Below are 19,569 nucleotides of genomic sequence, written 5' to 3' on the forward strand. Positions count from 1 at the left end.
AGGACCCCTATGTTGTTCGTGCTCATACCTGGACCTTCGTGGAACGAAGGATCTGAAAGCAGCGGAACCGATGGATGCGAGAAGAAAAGAGCCTCTTTCATTTCTTTTCGATCTCTGTAAGGAGTTCATGCAGAAATGGAAGGCTCATCTGAGCTAGAGGGCTATGGTCAGAAAGATAATGCTCATCAAGGTTTTTTTTTTTTCGGAATTTTAATAGGTTTGTCTTGACGCCATCTCAGCTGTTATTGGCTTCGTCCTCAGCCTCAGCTTCTTCACCATCCTCAAATATCCTGCTTTTCCTGGGTAAAAACCCAGCAGAGCACTAACCTCATTATAGGAATGTGTTAAAGATATAACATCATCCTCCCGAGGCTCTCTTTCGTCCGCTGCCATCACGAGTGCAAAAGGGAAAGTCTCTCTTTAAACCATTCAGATAGATCCACCTGTATTCTCACGAGCTCATTCTCCTCCGTGCCTCAGCAGCGGTGGGTCCTGAACCGTGGGAAGCAGATGCCTTTTTTCCTTTTTTTCCTCTGAAAGAGAGACGAACGAGAGCGGAGCCTTTTCATTGAAAAAATGCTCACAATGCATGCAGATTGTCTCCTCAAAGACATTGCGTGCGTGCTCTTCATCCAAACAAACGATGCAAAGATCGTGTGTGTCATCGGGTGAATAAAAGGAAACTTTTGTTTCTTTAAACACAGAACATACCTTCAATTGCATCATTATGAAAACTACAAATAATTTGCAGAAATAATTATGTGATTAAAATGAGCCTTATGATGCAAAGTGTACCCTCCCAGTTCTTATTTGCAAAAGCTAACATCCATTCTAGAGAAATTCTTCCTGAATATGATGAAAATTGTAGTGCATATAACACATTTGTTGGAAAAAACAAAAATAGTTCCTCAGGGTTTAGCAGGTCTGAAATGCCTGTGTGAATGTACTTTGTGCAATTTCTTTCTAAAATTGTCCAACCAATTGTTCTCTTGAATAACAGTAGCAACAAGTAATATAAAATAACAAACCATAATGCTTTAATGAACTGTAATTCAATAAAATAGTCTATGTGTTTAAAAGAAAACATTTTCTTAAGTTTGATGTTATTTTGTTAAAGCTTTTGCACAAATTCTTTGTAAAAGCAAAATAGAGCTTAAGCTGTTTTAAACGGTCAGCTTCCAGCTGTTATTTGCTATAGCTAACATATCCATATTTTAGAGGAAAGCTAAACCTGTACATGAACGAGATGAAAATTATAGAACAGTGTCACTGAAATACATATTGCTTGTTCAAAACAACATTACTCAGGATTTAGCAGGTCCGAAAACACCCTTGAAATGCAATAAAAATATTCCTGTCCAGAGAATGAGTCACTCTCTGAGGAGAAGGGGGCTGTAAGAAAGGCTGTTTATGTGCAGGCGCTGTCTGCATTCAGCTCCTCACTCGCCGTTCCCATCCCTGCAGCGCTGCAGCATTCAGCTTACATTAATCATGCTCTTTGATGATGAATGCTGAGCGTGGCCGAGGTCGCCCTGACCTCGCTTATACTGCCCACTCGCACACGGCCATACGCACCCACAGCTAATTTAACTGTGAACTGTCTGGTCTGCAGAGTGAAACGAGTTAAGGCAGATACACAACCTCTGCCATGAACATTAGTTATATGCAGTGAATTTCATACACCTGGTTTGTGCATTTTGTCCTCAGAGATCTAAAGTTGGATAATGTGATGTTGGACTCCGAGGGCCACATCAAGATTGCAGACTTTGGCATGTGTAAGGAACACATGTATGAGGGCATGACGACACGCACCTTCTGTGGAACGCCGGATTACATCGCCCCGGAGGTGAGGGATGACCGAGACTGAACATTTATTCACCCTTAATGCCACTCCATACATGTATGACTTTATTTCTTCACAAAATGAGATTTATCTTGGCCAATTATCAATATAATGAAAGTAGTGAGGAGGGAGGTTGTCAAACTCCAGGTTAAGAGAGAGTGAGAGTAACCAATTTTAACTGAAATCAAATGACCTGGACTGCCCATGTCATAGTCACTGCATGAAGGACACGACCTCAGGCCTTAAAGTCGTCACTCTTGCTGACCTCTCAACCAGACTCACACAACCTTATAAACAGACAACTCATATAGCATTAGACAACCCAGGCTTTTTATAAAAACATGCCCGTGGCGAAATCTCTGCAAAATTATATTTTATTGCTTCTTTTCACAGCACTTTCGAAATGAAATGTTCAGGGAGTTGCAATTAAAATGCATTTAGTTTTACCTGAAACAGATTAACATGAACCTGGCAATGTTTTAGTACATTAATAATGGTAGTTCAGAAATGAAATGACCAGTGAGTAGCGTGTAAAGGTTAACGTACCACCTACATTAAACCCTACTGATCAATAAAAGAAAACAAGACACAAACATGCATTTCCTAAAGTAATCATGTAAGCTTTTTTTATCATGGCTCATGTTTCATTGGACTTGTACCCGAATGCGAGTGCATTATGCACCAGGTGAGCTGGTTATGTGATGCAATCATCACTGCAAACACTGTTTACAAATAATACACTATGATAAAATTGTTTCAAATTCATTACATAGTATTACATAGTATATCGTGCCCTCCACTTATATTGGGACCCTTGGTAAATATGTGCAAAGGTTGCTGTGAAAAAAAACCTGCATTGTTTCTCCTTTTGATCTTTCATTTAAAATATTCTCTAAATCCTAACCTATCATTGAAGTAAAACAATTGAAGTGAGAGAGGGGGATCTCATTGTGAAATAAATCTCTAGTTCATGTTGGCCACAATTATTGGCACCCTATAATTGCAACATCCTTTTCCCAAGATAACAGCTCTGAGTTTTCTCCTATAATGCTTGAAGTGTTTGGAGAACACTTAATAAGAGAGACCATTCCTTTATTCAGCATCTCTCCAGATCCTTCAGATTCACAGGTCCATGTTGGTCTTCTCTTCATTTCAACATGGTAATTTTCTATAGGGTTCAGGGGTGCGTTCTCCGATAACGTTGTCTCTTAGCGCGCTACGAATACTCAAAAGGTACACCTTAACTACAGGTATACCTTTGCTACGTGTGTTCTCCGAACTATACCTTTGGATGTTGCTTAAGGTAAACCTTCTTAAGTTCGACCTTAGCAGGTGCTGTCCATGGTGGAGGTGCTGAATAGGTTGATATCGACGCCTCGATGATCGATTGTGCGCTCTTTCCTTCACAGTGGTATAGGTAAAGTATTGAGAAAACAATATTCTTTATAAAGAAGCATTTTAGAAATAGTACAAACTGCATTTATCGGGGCTTATTGAAATAAGTACATGCAGAAATAAATAAGAGTATGTGTTTATAATTTAGCAAGTGTACAATCCCAAACCCTCACGGCCATAAGTGTGTTAATGTTCTCCACAACGTATGCTGATTATCCACCAGCCGTATCACATTATTGGCGTAAATCGCTCATTTGTGTAATTGGATGATTTCCTCAATAAAAGCGCAAGCATGAGAGACATACCGACATTCACTATGTGGGGGAAAAAAGTCCGCAAAAAGAGATCGCCCAGCCACACTGAGGTCTTACTCAGCCCATATCCATCCCCAACAACCTCCAGAAAACTCCACCACGGCATAAAAACGAAGAGCCGCCAGCAGCTGAATTTCGGGGCTGAGGGGGTAGCTCCGTCAAGCTCCGTGCTGCTTCTCTTATAAAGTAGTTGACAAACTCTAACTGGCTCCGCGGACGCCGCCGTCTTTGATTTAAAACAAGTACTCGCTGTCTCGCTGCCATAGCTATAAAGTTTGTGTAAACTCATCTTTCTTTATATAGACTCCTAAGCCTTTTCTGTCAAATGGTTCGCCAGCTGATGTGCCTTAGGATAGTAATTAAAAAAGCTAACAACCATTAGTGTATGGAAACTTTATTAATGAAAACACTTCCATACACTGGGTGTAGGCTATAACAACTTAAGTATTTTATGTGTATAATTTTAAAGTAAAGTAAAAATGTAATTTTAATACTAAATCAGATTTTATATTAAATGTTCATATAAAATTTTCTATGTGTAATTAAACTGCGATGTAAAAAATCTTTTTGCGTAGTGGTGGCCACTAGCGGTATGAACCGTCAGCAGCGATAAGGTATAGCTAAGAGCGCTCCAGACCAACCTTACGAACGTATGACTTGCAGAAGGTATACTTAACTAAGTAGGTTTCGGAAACCACATATTAACGATAAGGTACTTCTTAAGGTACAACTTAAGAACGACGTAGCGTTAAGGTAGTTTCGGAGAACGCACCCCAGGTCAGAAGACTGGGACGACCATGGCAGAAACTTCGTTTTGTGCTCAGTGACACAATTTTGTGTTGATTTTGATGTTTGTTTGGATAACTGTCCTGATGGAAGATCTATCCAACCGTTATAAGATTTCTAACAGAGGTAGTCAGGTTTAGATTTTTTATCTGTTGAATCTATTTGAAAGAATGCATGACGCCATACATCTGAACAAGATGCCCAGGACCTCTGGCAGAAAAACAGGTCCAACATTAAAGATACAGCAGTATTTTTAACCATGGGCATGTTGTATTTTTTATTCCCAGTTTGTAATAAACCCATCTGCTGGGTTTGCTGCCAAAAATCTCTTCTTTTTTTGTTTCATCTGGCCAATGAAGCCAGTGCCTTTTGAAGTTCTAGTCATGTCTGACAACTGAATATGCTGGAGGTTGTTTTTGGATAAGCAAGGAGAATTTTTCTTGAAACCCTCTCGAACAACATGTGGGGATGTAAGGGCTGTTTGATTTTTTTTAGGTTGATTGGAACTTCTTAATTATTGCCCTAATGGTGGAAATGGGGGGTTTCAATGTTTTAGCTCTTTTCTTACAGCCACTCTCTCTTTTGTGAAGTTCAACAACCTTGTTCTGCACATCAGTCTTCAGTCACAACTGTAGTCTTTAGTTGTAATCCTTGTGATGGATGATTAAGGGAATTTGGCCTTTGAGTTCCTCATATTTATAATCCTGTGGAACAGGAAGCCTTGCCTGCACAATTTTATTCTTCTAGTTACCATGGTGTGCTAAAAATGTTAATATACTTCAGAGATATTTTACTCATAAGAATAACTAGGGGTGCCAGTTGTGGCCATCATGCATTGGAAAAAACTATTATTGATTAGATTTTCTCCCCTATTATTTTACTTCAATTATAGGTTCACATTTTCAGAATTTTTTGGTAGAAATGGAGTGGTAAACATTAGCAGGCAAGTCCGTGCAGCTGAATAGCGGATTCTGGGATGTTGTCATTTAGCCATGTTTCAGTGAAACCAAATACACAACAGTCCCTTGTCTCATGCTGTGTAGACCGGCTGAATTGGATTAAGTCCAGTTTATTTTCCAAAGATGAAAGTTTGAGAGCATGAGTGATAGAATCGCTGGTCCAATGGGGTAAGCCCTTAGCCTAGCTCATGTGCCTCAATGTTTTCTGCACTTCTGCCCATTCTCACACCGCTGGAATTGCCATTTTGTGCAGGTAGTGTCAGCAGGAGAGGCCGTGGTCTTAGGGTTCGGCTTCAGCAGCAGACAGAGGCCTCATAGCTCCTCAATAGTCACTGGCGAAAGCTGATGTTTGTACACTTTGCCGATTTCCAGAAGGCTGAAGTTTCTGAGTGTTTATCTGATGATTTTGCGATAAAATGTGACTGTTCAAAGATGAGGGAACAAGACTAACAGACATAAAAACACAGTTTGGGGACCCAAAGTAGCCACTACGTTTGACCGCACTGCCATCTTGGTCAACAAGTTTGGCTTATATCAAAAAGTGCATTGATGATGTGAGACGATCACAACACATGCAAACCAGAAGCCGTGGATGACATCAGAGGTCTGTTGGCTGCTAAAGACCAGAGATAAAGCATTCAGATCATAAAGCAGCCCGCAAAACAGCAGGAGCCAATCTGTCCTGTGGCATCAAAAATGCAAAACGGTCATATGTTCAAAAAAATCAACAATCACTTCACAGACAGCAGAGACACACACAGAGCCTGTGGCAAGCAATTCAGACCACCACTGACTACAAGCCCCCACCATAGGCCTGTGATAATGACACATCCCTCCCGGATGCACTCAACCACTTTTATTCACGGTTTGACATGCAGAATGACACACCTGCACAAAAACTGCCCATACCTCCCAACAATCAGATGCTTTGTCTGTCTCCAGCTGATGTAAGGAAGACCCTGTCTAGGATTAACCCATGCAAAGCTGCGGGTCCTGACAACATACCTGGTTGTGTACTGACTGTGCTGCACAACTAACAGATGTCCTAACAGATATCTTTAACACCTTGCTGGGCCAGGCAGTCGTCCCCACGTGTCTTAAATCCATGACACCAGTACCAAAGAAGTCACATGTGTCCTGTCTAAACGACTACCGTCCCATAGCACTGACTCCAATCATGATGAATTGCTTTGAGAGGTTAGTCATGCACAACATCAAAACCTTGTCTTGTTTCAGATCACTAAGGCTTCCAAAATCTTAGCTGGTATGGACTTCACTGCGGAGAGTCACCCATCTTCATAACCAGGCTACAGGATAGATGTACCACTGCCACATCTACATGATTAACACTGTTTGCTTTAAAGATTTTATTAAAAGTCTTAATTGTTATGTATTTCTAAACTCATGGTTCCGGGGGGTTAATGTTAAAGCTCTTGTATGTTCAATTATTCTGTGAGCAAGAACCCCTATAAGGAACCATACCACCAAAGATAAATTGTGTTCAATAAACTCAAGTAAACTTCCCAAAGTGGTTCCTGTCTGAACTATGTTAGAATGCTGTTCATCAAGTTCAGCTCAGCATTCAACACAATAGTTCCACAACAGCTCATTAATAAAATAAAACCTGCTGGGCCTAAATACCTCCCTCTGTAATTGGATCCTCGACTTTCTAACTGGAAGACCTCAGTCGGTCTGTGTTGGCCACAACACATTGAGCACTACCACACTGAGCACAGGTGCTCCACAAGGCTGTGTGCTCAGCCCGCTGCTCTTCACGCTGCTGACCCATAACTACACTGCCAAGTTCAGCTCCAACCACATCATCAAGTTCATGAATCACACAACGGTGGTAGGTCTCATCAGCAACAGCGAGGAAACACACTAAAGAGAGGAAGTGACACATCTGGCTGAATGGTGTGGCACTAAGAGCCTGTCCCTCAATGTGAGTAAGACAAAGGCGGTTGTGATGGCGGTTGTGACTGGAGAAACTCTGTTGACCCCCCCCCACTGACCATTGACAGCTCGACTGTGGAGTGAGTCAACAGCTCTAAATTCCTGGAGGTGCACACCACAGAGGATCTCACCTGGACCACTAACAGTGTTGTGCCAGTTCATACTTAAACAGAACTAGCTCAAAGTTCAGTTCACACAGATGATAATGAACTAGTTCATGTTCATAGTTCATTTAAAAAAAAAAAATGAACTAAGTACACATATCTAAAAACGAACTAGTTCACGTTCATTTGTATCATTATAATATTTTAACAAATATGAAACACGCTTTTTTAATGGCTACAACAGTATAGTATGCCTACATAGCCTACTCTCTGTTTGTACAAATTTCTGCACATTAATTTAATTCTGAATTTTGCACACACAAGTTGAAAGGCATTTGTTCAAATCAAGTTCACGGATAATTGTGCGTGCATTTATTAGCCTAATTATGATACTAAAATCCTAACAAATAGGCTATGCTATGTACAAAAAAATCAGATGAGCCCATAATATGAACGGTTAAGCATTTTCCTCCCATAGAAAACTATTACAAGAACGCTTGAAAAAGCATGAGGTGATAAGTGATGATTGTAGTAGGCCTATCATTTAATTATCCGAGCATATAAATAGTGTGATTAAAAAAGTTGTTATAAAAATGTTAAAAGCCGTTTAAAAATTATTATGTTTATTGTTTCATGGTAAAAGATAATGTAATTCTGAAAACTGTCCAAACCAACATTTATGTGGTTAATACTGATGGGGCGGAGAGTCAGAGCTCGCGAGTTTGTTTTGAGCACGGACAGAGAGAGGAAAGAAGAAAAAGAGTGTGCGAGACAAAGAGATTTTCTGAGTTAATTTGTGAATAAGTAGTGCACAAACCAGTGTGTAGATTGTGTCTTATGATTGTTTACACAACAACCGGTGAGACGAGTGACAAGCTGCATATTGAGAAATGGGAGGAATTTCTAAGTTCAGTGACTGTTTATTTTTGTGTTACTGCTAATATTAACGCTTAGATAAATTTAAGTATAGGCTGGAGTCCGTTCATTACAAGTGAATTACATTTTCTAGCTAAAGTTTGACTAGCTCAGTTGAAATGTTTGAGGGGTTTATCTGCTGTTTTCGACCTGAAGACGGAAGAGACTCAGACTGATCTTGGATTTACAAGGATTTCTCTCGTGGGTTTTACCGAAACTGTCTTATCGCCAGGTATTTTTTCCTTTTGTTTGCTCGTTGACGAGCGAAAAGGCCATTACTTTTGGGCCACAATGAACACAAGCCTCGCATCAGGCCTGCTACGGTATTTTGTTTTATAAGAATTTTGCTTGCCGGCTTTAGATTGTATTAAGGTGTGTGTGGGCCCACAAATTATGTTGTTTTAAGTGATTTTGAAGTTATTCATCGAAGTTTTCTGAATTAATCCAATTGAAGATTAATAGGGTTTAAATTGTTGTCTGTGCATTTATATATAGTACAGTTTTGACAGTATTTTCCTTTTAAAAAGAGAGACATTTTATGTAGAATGTTTAAAAAATAACAATCATATCCTTATTTCATTTTCTTATTTCATTGGATATAGTAATTTCTTTGAGTAAATAATTGAGATATATTTTCCTAAAACCTTGTGTTGTGTTACTTTATTACTTATCTGGAAAGAGGTTATCATTTTGTTCGAGGAGAGGCATATACAGACACAGGGGTGAAAATCTTTATTAAAACTATAACTTAAGAACTGTGAATTCATAAGTTAGTTATAAAAACATTTCTGGTGTGTACTGTAAAAGAGAGATCCAAGATAACATTTAAAACAGAGTTAATCAGGGATAAAACACATTTGATAAATACCTTAAAAGAACCCAAAAGCCCTGCCCTCAATAATATCCAGTCTGAGGGGAGCGCTACATAAAATGGAGGCACCGCTGGGATTGTCTTGGATTTTTCAGTAAAGAAGAAAATAAAAATATAGTGAAAAGGTAAAAGTACTAAGCTTATTTGCAAATAGTATTAACATGGAAAAAACTGAACTAGTGTCAGAGTTAAAATGCTGGTGCCGTGGTGAGGGTTTAGATGAGACGCATGCCTTTATTACCATTGTCTCGGAAGATATAGAGATCAGTGAATTGGAAGAAACACTGGAAACTATCAAGTCTTTAGGACGGGTGCGTGTACGTGGGAGAAACTTGGTTATATGGAGAAATAATGGACGAATGGTTTTGTGTGAGAGTAAAGAGACAGTGCGAGAGGACAGTGTTCCTTCTGAAGTGATGCCTTTTGATGGTGGAGAGGCGTGGCCTGTAATCATCTTAGGAGGGGCACCGGCAGCTGCTGAAGAGTTCAATAGCAAATTAAAAGGGTTGTTGCAGGCTGAAGGGAAAACCATGGAGGAGCTCAAATCATTATTCCCCAGTACAACCCCGCCCACTAGCTCCACTGAATCCATCCTTCGCGCTGTTGGAGATTTGTTGGAAAAGACAACCAAACCATCTGATGGAGGGAGTTATGGTCGACTACGCATGTTCTCAGGAGTCCTACCAACGCCGCCAGGGGAGGAACCATTTGATAATTGGCTAGAGCAGGCATCGCTTATGGTGGAGGAAACTGAATGCTCAGATAGAGAAAAAAGATGCAGAATTATTGGAAGTTTAAAAGGGCCCGCACTAGAAATTGTGAAAGCAGTGCGGCACACCAATCCTGACGCCAGCCCAAAAGAGTGCTTAGAAGCCCTTGAAAGTGCTTTTGGAAGTGCTGAGTCCGGAGATGATCTCTATTTTGCTTTCTGTTTGATGCAACAGCAAAAAGGAGAGAAACTATCAGATTTTCTTCGACGTCTAGAGAGATCTCTAGTTAAAGTGATTCAAAGAGTTGGCCTCCCTGCTAGCAGCAAAGATCAAGCACGATTGGAGCAACTGCTGAGGGGTGGTATCGCCTCAGACCTGATGCTGATCCAGCTGTGGTTGAGAGAAAGGAGGGCTGCACCCCCAAATTTTCTACAGCTGTTGACTGAGATTCGTGCTGAGGAAGAGTACGAAACTTCTAGAAAGACGCTCAGTGCCTCAGTGCATCAAGTGCATGCTAATACAGAAGTGGATACCAGGCAAGCTGAGATTCAAAACTTAAAGGCTGAAATAAAAGAGCTAAAGTCAATGGTTGCAGCAGTAGTGACCAAAACCACTCATGACAAAGATGATTACATGGAGCTTAAATCCATTAGTGCACCGCCTGGTGTTGAGAACCGGCAAGATGCCGAGCTGGCTGCCTTAAAAAAACAATTGAAACGATTAAAACAGAAAACTAGCAACAAGATGCCTGAGCAAGATGCAGCAGTTACCGTTTCAACCATGGAGGCTACTAAACAGGTCCCCAAAAACCCCAAAGGAGCATCAAAAAGTCCAGAAGAGAATTTCTGCTACAGGTGTGGTGAGAGAGGACATTTTGCCACAAAGTGCCGAAACCCTGAGAATCAAGCCAAGGTTATCAGAAAGCAAATTCATGCTTTGAAGGTGACAAAAGACAGACAGCAGTCTGGGGATGCCACCACCAATTAAGTTAATTGTGGGGTCAAGAAAAGTGCTGTTACTTTATCAGAGCGGGCTGACATCCCTGAAGGCTTGGTTGGACCGCCTAGCGTAGTACCTGTGAAAGTAAATGGACATGGCTGTGATGCCTTGTTTGATAGTGGCTCTCAGGTCACCATTATTTTTGAGTCTTGGTATCAAACTTACCTGTCTGATGTCCCAATATGCCCCGTTTCTGGTTTAGCCTTGTAGGGACTAAGTGAATGTCAATGTCAATGTCACCTTTATTTATATAGCTCTTTAAACAAAATACATTGCGTCAAAGCAACTGAACAACATTCATTAGGAAAACAGTGTCAATAATGCAAAAATGATAGTTAAAGGCAGTTCATCATTGGATTCAGTTATGTCATCTCTGTTCAGTTAAAGAGTGTCTGTGCATTTATTTGCAATCAAGTCAACGATATCGCTGTAGATGAAGTGTCCCCAACTAAGCAAGCCAGAGGCGACAGCGGCAAGGAACCGAAACTCCATCGGTGACAGAATGGAGAAAAAAACCTTGGGAGAAACCAGGCTCAGTTGGGGGGCCAGTTCTCCTCTGACCAGACGAAACCAGTATTTCAATTCCAGGCTGCAGCAAAGTCAGATTGTGCAGAAGAATCATCTGTTTCCTGTGGTCTTGTCCTGGTGCTCCTCTGAGACAAGGTCTTTACAGGGGATCTGTATCAGGGGCTCTAGTTGTCCTGGTCTCCGCTGTCTTTCAGGGATGTAGAGGTCCTTTCTAGGTGCTGATCCACCATCTGGTCTGGATATGTACTGGATCCGGGTGACTGCAGTGACCCTCTGATCTGGACACAGACTGGATCTGGTGGCCACGGTGACCTCGGAACAAGAGAGAAACAGACAAATATTAGCGTAGATGCCATTCTTCTAATGATGTAGCAAGTACATAGGTTGTTATGGGAAGTGTTTCCGGTTCCGGTTTACCTAATTAATGCAGCCTAAAAATCCTTTAACGGATTTGGATAATAAAAGCATATTAGTATGTTATGTGTATGCCAGGTTAAAGAGATGGGTCTTTAATCTAGATTTAAACTGCAAGAGTGTGTCTGCCTCCCGAACAATGTTAGGTAGGTTATTCCAGAGTTTGGGCGCCAAATAGGAAAAGGATCTGCCGCCTGCAGTTGATTTTGATATTCTAGGTATTATCAAATTGCCTGAGTTTTGAGAACGTAGCGGACGTAGAGGATTATAATGTAAAAGGAGCTCATTCAAATACTGAGGTGCTAAACCATTCAGGGCTTTATAAGTAATAAGCAATATTTTAAAATCTATGCGATGCTTGATAGGGAGCCAGTGCAGTGTTGACAGGACCGGGCTAATATGGTCATACTTCCTGGTTCTAGTAAGAACTCTTGCTGCTGCAGTGAATCTGAGATCAGTTATCCATGCCGTGGGTATGTAGTGGTCGACATTGAATATCCAGCAAGGGTTGCAGGTGCAAACCAGACGGTGACAGTTCTCGCTCTTATATGCCCCCAGTCCCGAACTGCAGACCAGACTCCTATCATAGTGGGAACCAATGCCAGTCACATCCGACGACTTGTACAGCAGTGTAAGGACAATGTCATTGACATCACCCAGACATGGGGAATACAAGTCTGTTACAGCGACAACCAGTTAACAGCGCCTGGCACGGTCACAGCTCTGGAAGAGGAGGGTGATATTGGCTGTGTGTATTGGCAAGGCCCTGGCCCATTGACTTTCCCCCCTGGTGGTGACTGTACTGCAGTCTGCAAAGTCGAGTACAAGCTCCAGGTTGACAAAGAAATCCTGATGGTTGACTCAACACCTGTAGCTCCACTCCCAGCTGGTGTGCTACTTCAACCCACAGTGGTGCCCAGCGAAGAGGTGAACGTCAACCATTTCACAATCTTGGTCCAGAATGAGTCTTTGTCAGAGACAGTCATACCAGTGGGAACCGTAATCGGACATATGTATCTGACAGATGCAGTCACTTCTCTCTCTGCATCCAAAACAGATGACACTGAATTTAATGTGAACCTGATCAACTTCGGAGACTCACCTGTCTCAGAGGAGTGGAAGGAGAGACTCCGTCAAAAGCTATCCACAAGGTCTCAGGTGTTCTCTTTACATGAATGGGATGTTGGATTGGCAAAGGGAGTAGAACACACCATCCGGTTATCAGATCCATGGCCGTTCAGGGAGCATTCTCGTCGTCTGGCTCCAGCTGACCTGAAAGACGTGAGAAAGCATCTCCAAGAACTGTTGCGTGCAGGGATCATCAAGGAGTCTCGTAGTCCCTATGCATCCCCAATCGCGATTGTTCACAAAAACAATGGAGCTGTGAGAATGTGTATCGACTACCGATTGTTAAATAGCCGAACAATCCCAGATCAGTATACAACACCTTGTATTGATGATGTGTTGAATTCAATGACCAGAAGCAAGTGGTTCTCCGTTCTGGATCTGCGGAGCGGTTATTACAAAATTGCCATGGCCGAGGAAGATAAGGAAAAGACGGCATTCATCTGCCCACTGGGGTTCTTTCAATTTGAGAGGATGCCGCAGGGGATAACTGGAGCCCCAGCCACCTTCCAAAGATTAATGGAGAAGGCTGTGGGTGATATGAATCTACTCGAAGTCCTTGTCTACCTCGATGACTTGATAGAATTTGGCCGAATGTTAGAAGAGCACGAAGAAAGACTGTGAGGAGAAAAGATAAACCAATGAGTTTGTGCTGAAATGCTGATGGAATGTGGAGCCTGCTCATGTGATTGTTGGAGAAGGACTGGACAGAAACGTTTTTTCCTTTTGTTTGCTCGTTGACGAGCGAAAAGGCCATTACTTTTGGGCCACAACGAATCAGGCCTGCTACGGTATTTTGTTTTATAAGAATTTTTCTTTGCCGGCTTTAGATTGTATTAAGGTGTGTGTGGGCCCACAAATTATGTTGTTTTAAGTGATTTTAAAGTTATTCATCGAAGTTTTCAGAATTAATCCAATTGAAGATTAATAGGGTTTAAATTGTTGTCTGTGCATTTATATATAGTACAGTTTTGACAGTATTTTCCTTTTAAAAAGAGAGACATTTTGTGTAGAAGGTTTAAAAAAAAACAATCATATCCTTATTTCATTTTCTTATTTCATTGGAGATAGTAATTTCTTTGAGTAAATAATTTAGATATATTTTCCGAAAACCTTGTGTTGTGTTACTTTATTGTACTTTATTATGTTCGAGGAGAGGCATATACAGACACGGGTAAAAATCTTTATTAAAACTATAACTTAAGAACTGTGAATTCATAAGTTAGTTATAAAAACATTTCTGGTGTGTACTGTAAAAGAGAGATCCAAGATAACATTTAAAACTGAGTTAATCAGGGTTAAAACACATTTGATAAATACCTTAAAAGAACCCAAAAGCCCTGCCCTCAATAATATTCAGTCTGAGGGGAGCGCTACATAAGTCTCATTGCATTGCATCGTCTGGTATGGAAACTGTAGTGTAACAGACCGCAAGACCCTTCCTCTCCCCTCCATCCTGGACATTTTCCTTTCACGATGCTCCAGCAAAGCCAACAGTATCTTGAAGGACCACACCCATCCCTCCCACAGTCTATTACAGCTCCTACCATAAGGAAGACGGTACCGGAGCTTTAGAGCCCAGCTGCTTGACTTATGATGTTTCTCTTTGCAAATGTACAGTACTATGTGAACCATTCATATAGTTTGTATTTTTTTTTTTTTTTTGTTTATGTATATTTTGTTATGTATATTTTGTATATGTATGTTGTGCATAGGTTTATACAGTTTTTTTATACTGTATTTATGTAGCACCGTGATCCTGTGAGGCAGGACATTTCGTTCCACTGTATGTCCACACCTGTAGCAGTATGACAATAAAGCTTAACTTGACTTGAATGAAAGATCAAAAGGATAAACGATGCAGATTTATTTTCACAGCCGCATTTGTTCATATTTACAGTACCAAGGGTGCCACTATCAGTGAAGGGCACTGTAAGTCTTTATCAAACAATAATGTGGCACATACAATACAGCCCATTTTTCTACACATGCCTATGAATTTTATTATTCTTAGATGAAACCAGCCCATCTTGTCAGATTCAAAATTCTGCCCCATTTTTTTTTATAAGTATAAATATTTTAAACAATGAAACCTTTATATAAACATGGAATATATTGTAGATTTAATGATGAAAATAAATATTTAATAAAACGAATTTCATATTTTTTATATAATTGCCTTTAATTATTTATTTATTAATAATATTATTTATTTATTTATTTATTTATTAATTATTTACTATTTCCTAACTGCCTTTCTGATAAGTTGTGTCAATGTTTGTCATTTTAGACCCAGTCTGAAATCACCCTTTTAATTTATGTTTAATTTTAATAAGTATCTAATTACTTTACAATCTATAATAAATAATGAATAAAGAGTTAATTTATTTATAAATTTTTTCATATGTATTTTAAACATAAAAGTTTTGGCCTTTTTGTTAGATACATGGCCACAGCATTCACTAATGGCCACATTTTAATTTGCTTTCTTTGCAAAGCCCACAGTGATATTGACCTGTAGATTAGTGCTGTGACATTTCCACTGAAGCATGTGGCAGCTTGATATCTTGTGTATGTGTGTGAGCGTGTGTGTGAGGGGGGATCAAGCTGCAGAGCAGTGTGGGTAGCAGGAACATCATGATCTCCTCTAGCGTTATGACACAAAAGGAGATACACTGTGTGAGAAGCATATTGTAGGTGGGAAGAGAGAAAGTAAACATAAACATGATGTACCTCGTATCTCAAAGATAGCTTTTAAAACGAACGAGGTGGTTTGAGTGCTTTGATACAGAATGTGTGTATGTGTGTGTGTGTGTGTGTGTGTGTCAAGGATTTGAGGAAACTTTGATCTCTTTATATTGCACATAGCCTCCAGATTGCTTATGACTCCTTTCAAGTGTCACATTGACGTCTTCAGCTCATGTGTCATGATGACAGCTCCCTCTAATTCCTTAGTTATTGATCTCCTCAGGTCTGATTTAAACAGAAGAGTCTAGAAAACATTCAGTGCCAGCCATGATTTATTAAAAACCAGCAGTTACTCGCATTTATTTAGAATTGAGTGTATTGTACGATCAGCGTGACTCCATCATCTCAGTTTCTCCATTAGAAACTCCAGCACGTCCGTGTCCTGACACAATCATTTATTCATCCATAAGCAGCCCTTCCACCTCTTCATCTGTCCTGACTTCATTCAAATCCTCCAGTCCCCAGCCAATCACACACCAGCCCCCATCAGCCGTCTTTATATTACTGCAGATGGGATGTTATTTTTAGAAACACAATAAAGTTTGTATTTTTATACATAGGTTTCTCTAGATGACTGGTCTGAGCAGCAGTTTGGTTCATCAGACTTAAAACTTACTGTTACATTTTGGGGAAACAGTTCTCCCGTAGTGCAGTACCATAGCGCAGTGATGATGTCATACGGTCAATGAATATCAAAAAGTGTTTATGGGATACTTCAAGGAGTCCAAATCCATTGAGTTGGCTTCCAGATTTACACTGTCATAGGAAATGAGGCAATCTTTAATTTTCATCCTGTCTTTAGACAAATGCTAATGAAGACACGATCTGATATATTGACCTTTCTGCTTCTAAAGGCAATTGTAACCACAGGAATGGATCAATAGTTTAAATTTGCTCTGGAAAACAGGTGCTGGAAGAAGACTTATTCAACAGCTATGCTCATTTGCACGCTTTCTGCCATTTATTTGACAGTGGAAAAACGAGGGATGACATGAAAATGATGTGAAAAAGTGGGAAAATTGGCATGAGACAGATTTCATCTTGCTTGAATGAGAAGTGCAGCTCAGTATGTTGGAAGAAGTGACATTTTGTCATAGCAGTGTTGAAGAACAATAATAAAACAACAACCATTTTTAGAATAAATTGACTTTTACATAAATTGGACAGGACAGATTACATCCTGATCTTATGCGCACTATACTGAGCAAACTAAACAGAAAAATACATTCCCACATAAATAAGGCTAAGGATAAGGCTCTTCTACTGTAGTCACTAAGAGGTATGTAGATCTCATTAAGCAAGATCCACTAGTTTCTCTAATTGGAGTGATATATTGAGTCACCAGGTTTTTTGGTGAGCTGATGTACTTGACGCATGTACTACATAATATAATAAGAATATTAGTATCTTGTCTTCCTATTATGCTGTAGAAAAGATCCAGGTGATTTAACTTCCCACGTGTCTCTATTTTATAAAATGATTTATTTATTTATTTATTTATTGTCAAGGAAAATCATGCTGTAGCTGGTTTGCAAACAATATGATATCAGTCATATTATGTTTGGTAAGTTGTGGTAATTATAAGTTAAGCATTAGACCATCCAGACTTCATTGCTTTTAAGAAAGGAACGAGGCACCAATTTGTGCCCTATTTGTGGTAAGTGGCACAACTGTGCAGCACACATGAAGAGGAAGAAAGTTCAAAATGTGACATGAAACATACTCTCTGTGCTTAACAAAGCTCTCATTAACTACCCCTGTGATTATACACACTCATTGGTGTGTGTGTGCTGAATATGTGGGTGTAAATGGACTAGTGAGGGGAAAAAAGCAATTATTACAGCAAATGGTTAAAAATAGCAGAGAACCAACCACCCTCTTGAGCAGTAATGAAATGTGCATTGTGCTCTTGACAAATAAATGGAGATTGAATAGAGTTGAAAAGAGCCCATGAGAGCTGAATGAATGACAGGACAGAATATGATGCACATTTTAATTTCCTCTTTCCCCAGATAATCGCCTATCAGCCGTATGGGAAGTCGGTGGACTGGTGGGCATACGGTGTGCTCCTCTACGAGATGCTGGCTGGGCAGGTAGGTGGACGTGCACAGAAAGTTCTTGTAATTCATTTAGTATTCTTTATAGTACTCGAGTAAATGAGTCAGAGCTGCTTTGAAAAATTGTGACTGCAGCCCTGCTGTGATCACTGAAAGCCACCGAAAATGACTTTCAGTAAAACATGCTGTCTCCGAGCAACAGTGCACACTGCACAGAGAGGATTGAGATTTTAATGTGCACAAGGTGCTTCTGATGGAACAATCATTTTTATGCAGTTTTATATTGCAGTTATGATGTATTTTTTAATCTCCTGGGTTCAATAATAATAAAAAAAAAACCTTTAAGGGTTACAGCAGCTTGTCAATGTCAGAGCAGTGCAAGTCTATGGGAAAAACCATTGCATAAATAAAAAGATTTGAAAGTACACACTGTTTTGAAAGTATAACATCTTGACACGATACTCGTGTGATAAAAGCACTGATATCAATACATCTTTTATTTTTAGAATATTGCATTGATATTTTAGATTATAAGTGCCCAAACCAGGGCCCGCAGGCCACAGCTGGACTGTGACAACCTTTAATTTGGCCTGCCATGCCATATCACAAAAAGAAAAGGGAAACAAAATTGGGGGTGGGGGCCGGTCAGAAAACCCATTCCATCTCCATTTATATAATTATTATTCATTCATTTAATTAATTATGCTGTCAAACGATTAATCGCGATTAATCATGTCCCAAATAAAGTTTTTTGTTTACATAATATATGCGTGTGTATGTTTATGTATATATGAATACTCACAAACAGCATATTTTTATGTACTGTATGAACATTATTATTATTATTATTTTAAATATATACACCTGCATGTGTGTTGGTATTTATATATACATAATAAATATACACAGTACACACATATATATTATGTAAGCAAAAAAATAATATTTTAGACGCGATTAATCGCGATTAATCGCTTGACAGCACTTTTTAATTGTTAATCAAAGTAGGTATTTACTGAGGCAAAAGCCATAGTTAGTAGTTAGTCAATGGTAAGAATTGGTCCCCAAACTAAAGTGTGATCAATATATTTTGTATAACATCTTATATTTTATTATTATCTTATTTCACTTTTATAATGTCGCAGTGGTACTCAGGAAAAACACCAAAAAAATGATTGCACTCGCAACACTGGTTTTATACACAAATACTCACAGACATTTAATTTGCATAATAAACTGGTTTATTTGTGCATTTTGTAATATTCTCTGTTGAGTTCAGTGAGGTTCATTTCTATAGAGTGCAGCCCAGGCCTCAGTGTGAAACACGCTTCCTGTGTCGTCGATACTTTCTACCAGAACGGTTACCAAGGTTACGTCATTTACATCTCGGCTTTCTCCCGCTGACTCCCGGGTCCAATTACCCAACAGAAGAATCTTGTTATACACTTCATGTGTTTCCCTTTGGATGATTTTGTCTTGGACACCCCCATTCTGGAATGATTCCTGCTTATGTAATATATCATCCCACTGCTCTGAGGATACAGCGTTAAAAAAATTTGAAAGTGTAAAATGACTCTGGAATCATGACAGAAATGTGTACAGCTCCTTTTTAGAAACTCTGAAGTACTGAGTATACTGTGGGTGTCTGCTTATAACCCGCCTCTGTCAGGATGAGGGGGTGGAAGCTGTCAGTACTTCTGGAGAACTTAAGATGGATTGAGAATTAGGGTCCTAAAGCTGTGAAAAAGGGAGGGAAAGAGACGTTGAGCATGCCTTTGTTTTACCATTTACCTCAAGTTTATAAAAACATGGGTCTGTTGAATCTGAACTTGTGTGAATGCACCACAC

The 19,569-nt window shown here is 39.7% G+C and overlaps 1 protein-coding gene across 2 annotated transcripts in view; it reads left to right on the forward strand.

The window, feature by feature from the left end:
- Positions 1 to 19,569, forward strand: part of prkcab (protein kinase C, alpha, b) — a 227,180-nt gene that overhangs the window by 198,878 nt on the left and 8,733 nt on the right. For both annotated transcript variants that reach the window (XM_059549266.1, XM_059549271.1), the window contains 2 exons: positions 1,708 to 1,846; positions 17,677 to 17,757. In XM_059549266.1, coding sequence (XP_059405249.1) covers positions 1,708 to 1,846; positions 17,677 to 17,757 — 220 coding nt within the window. The remainder of the gene's footprint in view (positions 1 to 1,707; positions 1,847 to 17,676; positions 17,758 to 19,569) is intronic.

This window comes from Carassius carassius, chromosome 1, assembly GCF_963082965.1.
Source record: "Carassius carassius chromosome 1, fCarCar2.1, whole genome shotgun sequence".
NCBI lineage: Eukaryota > Metazoa > Chordata > Actinopteri > Cypriniformes > Cyprinidae > Carassius > Carassius carassius.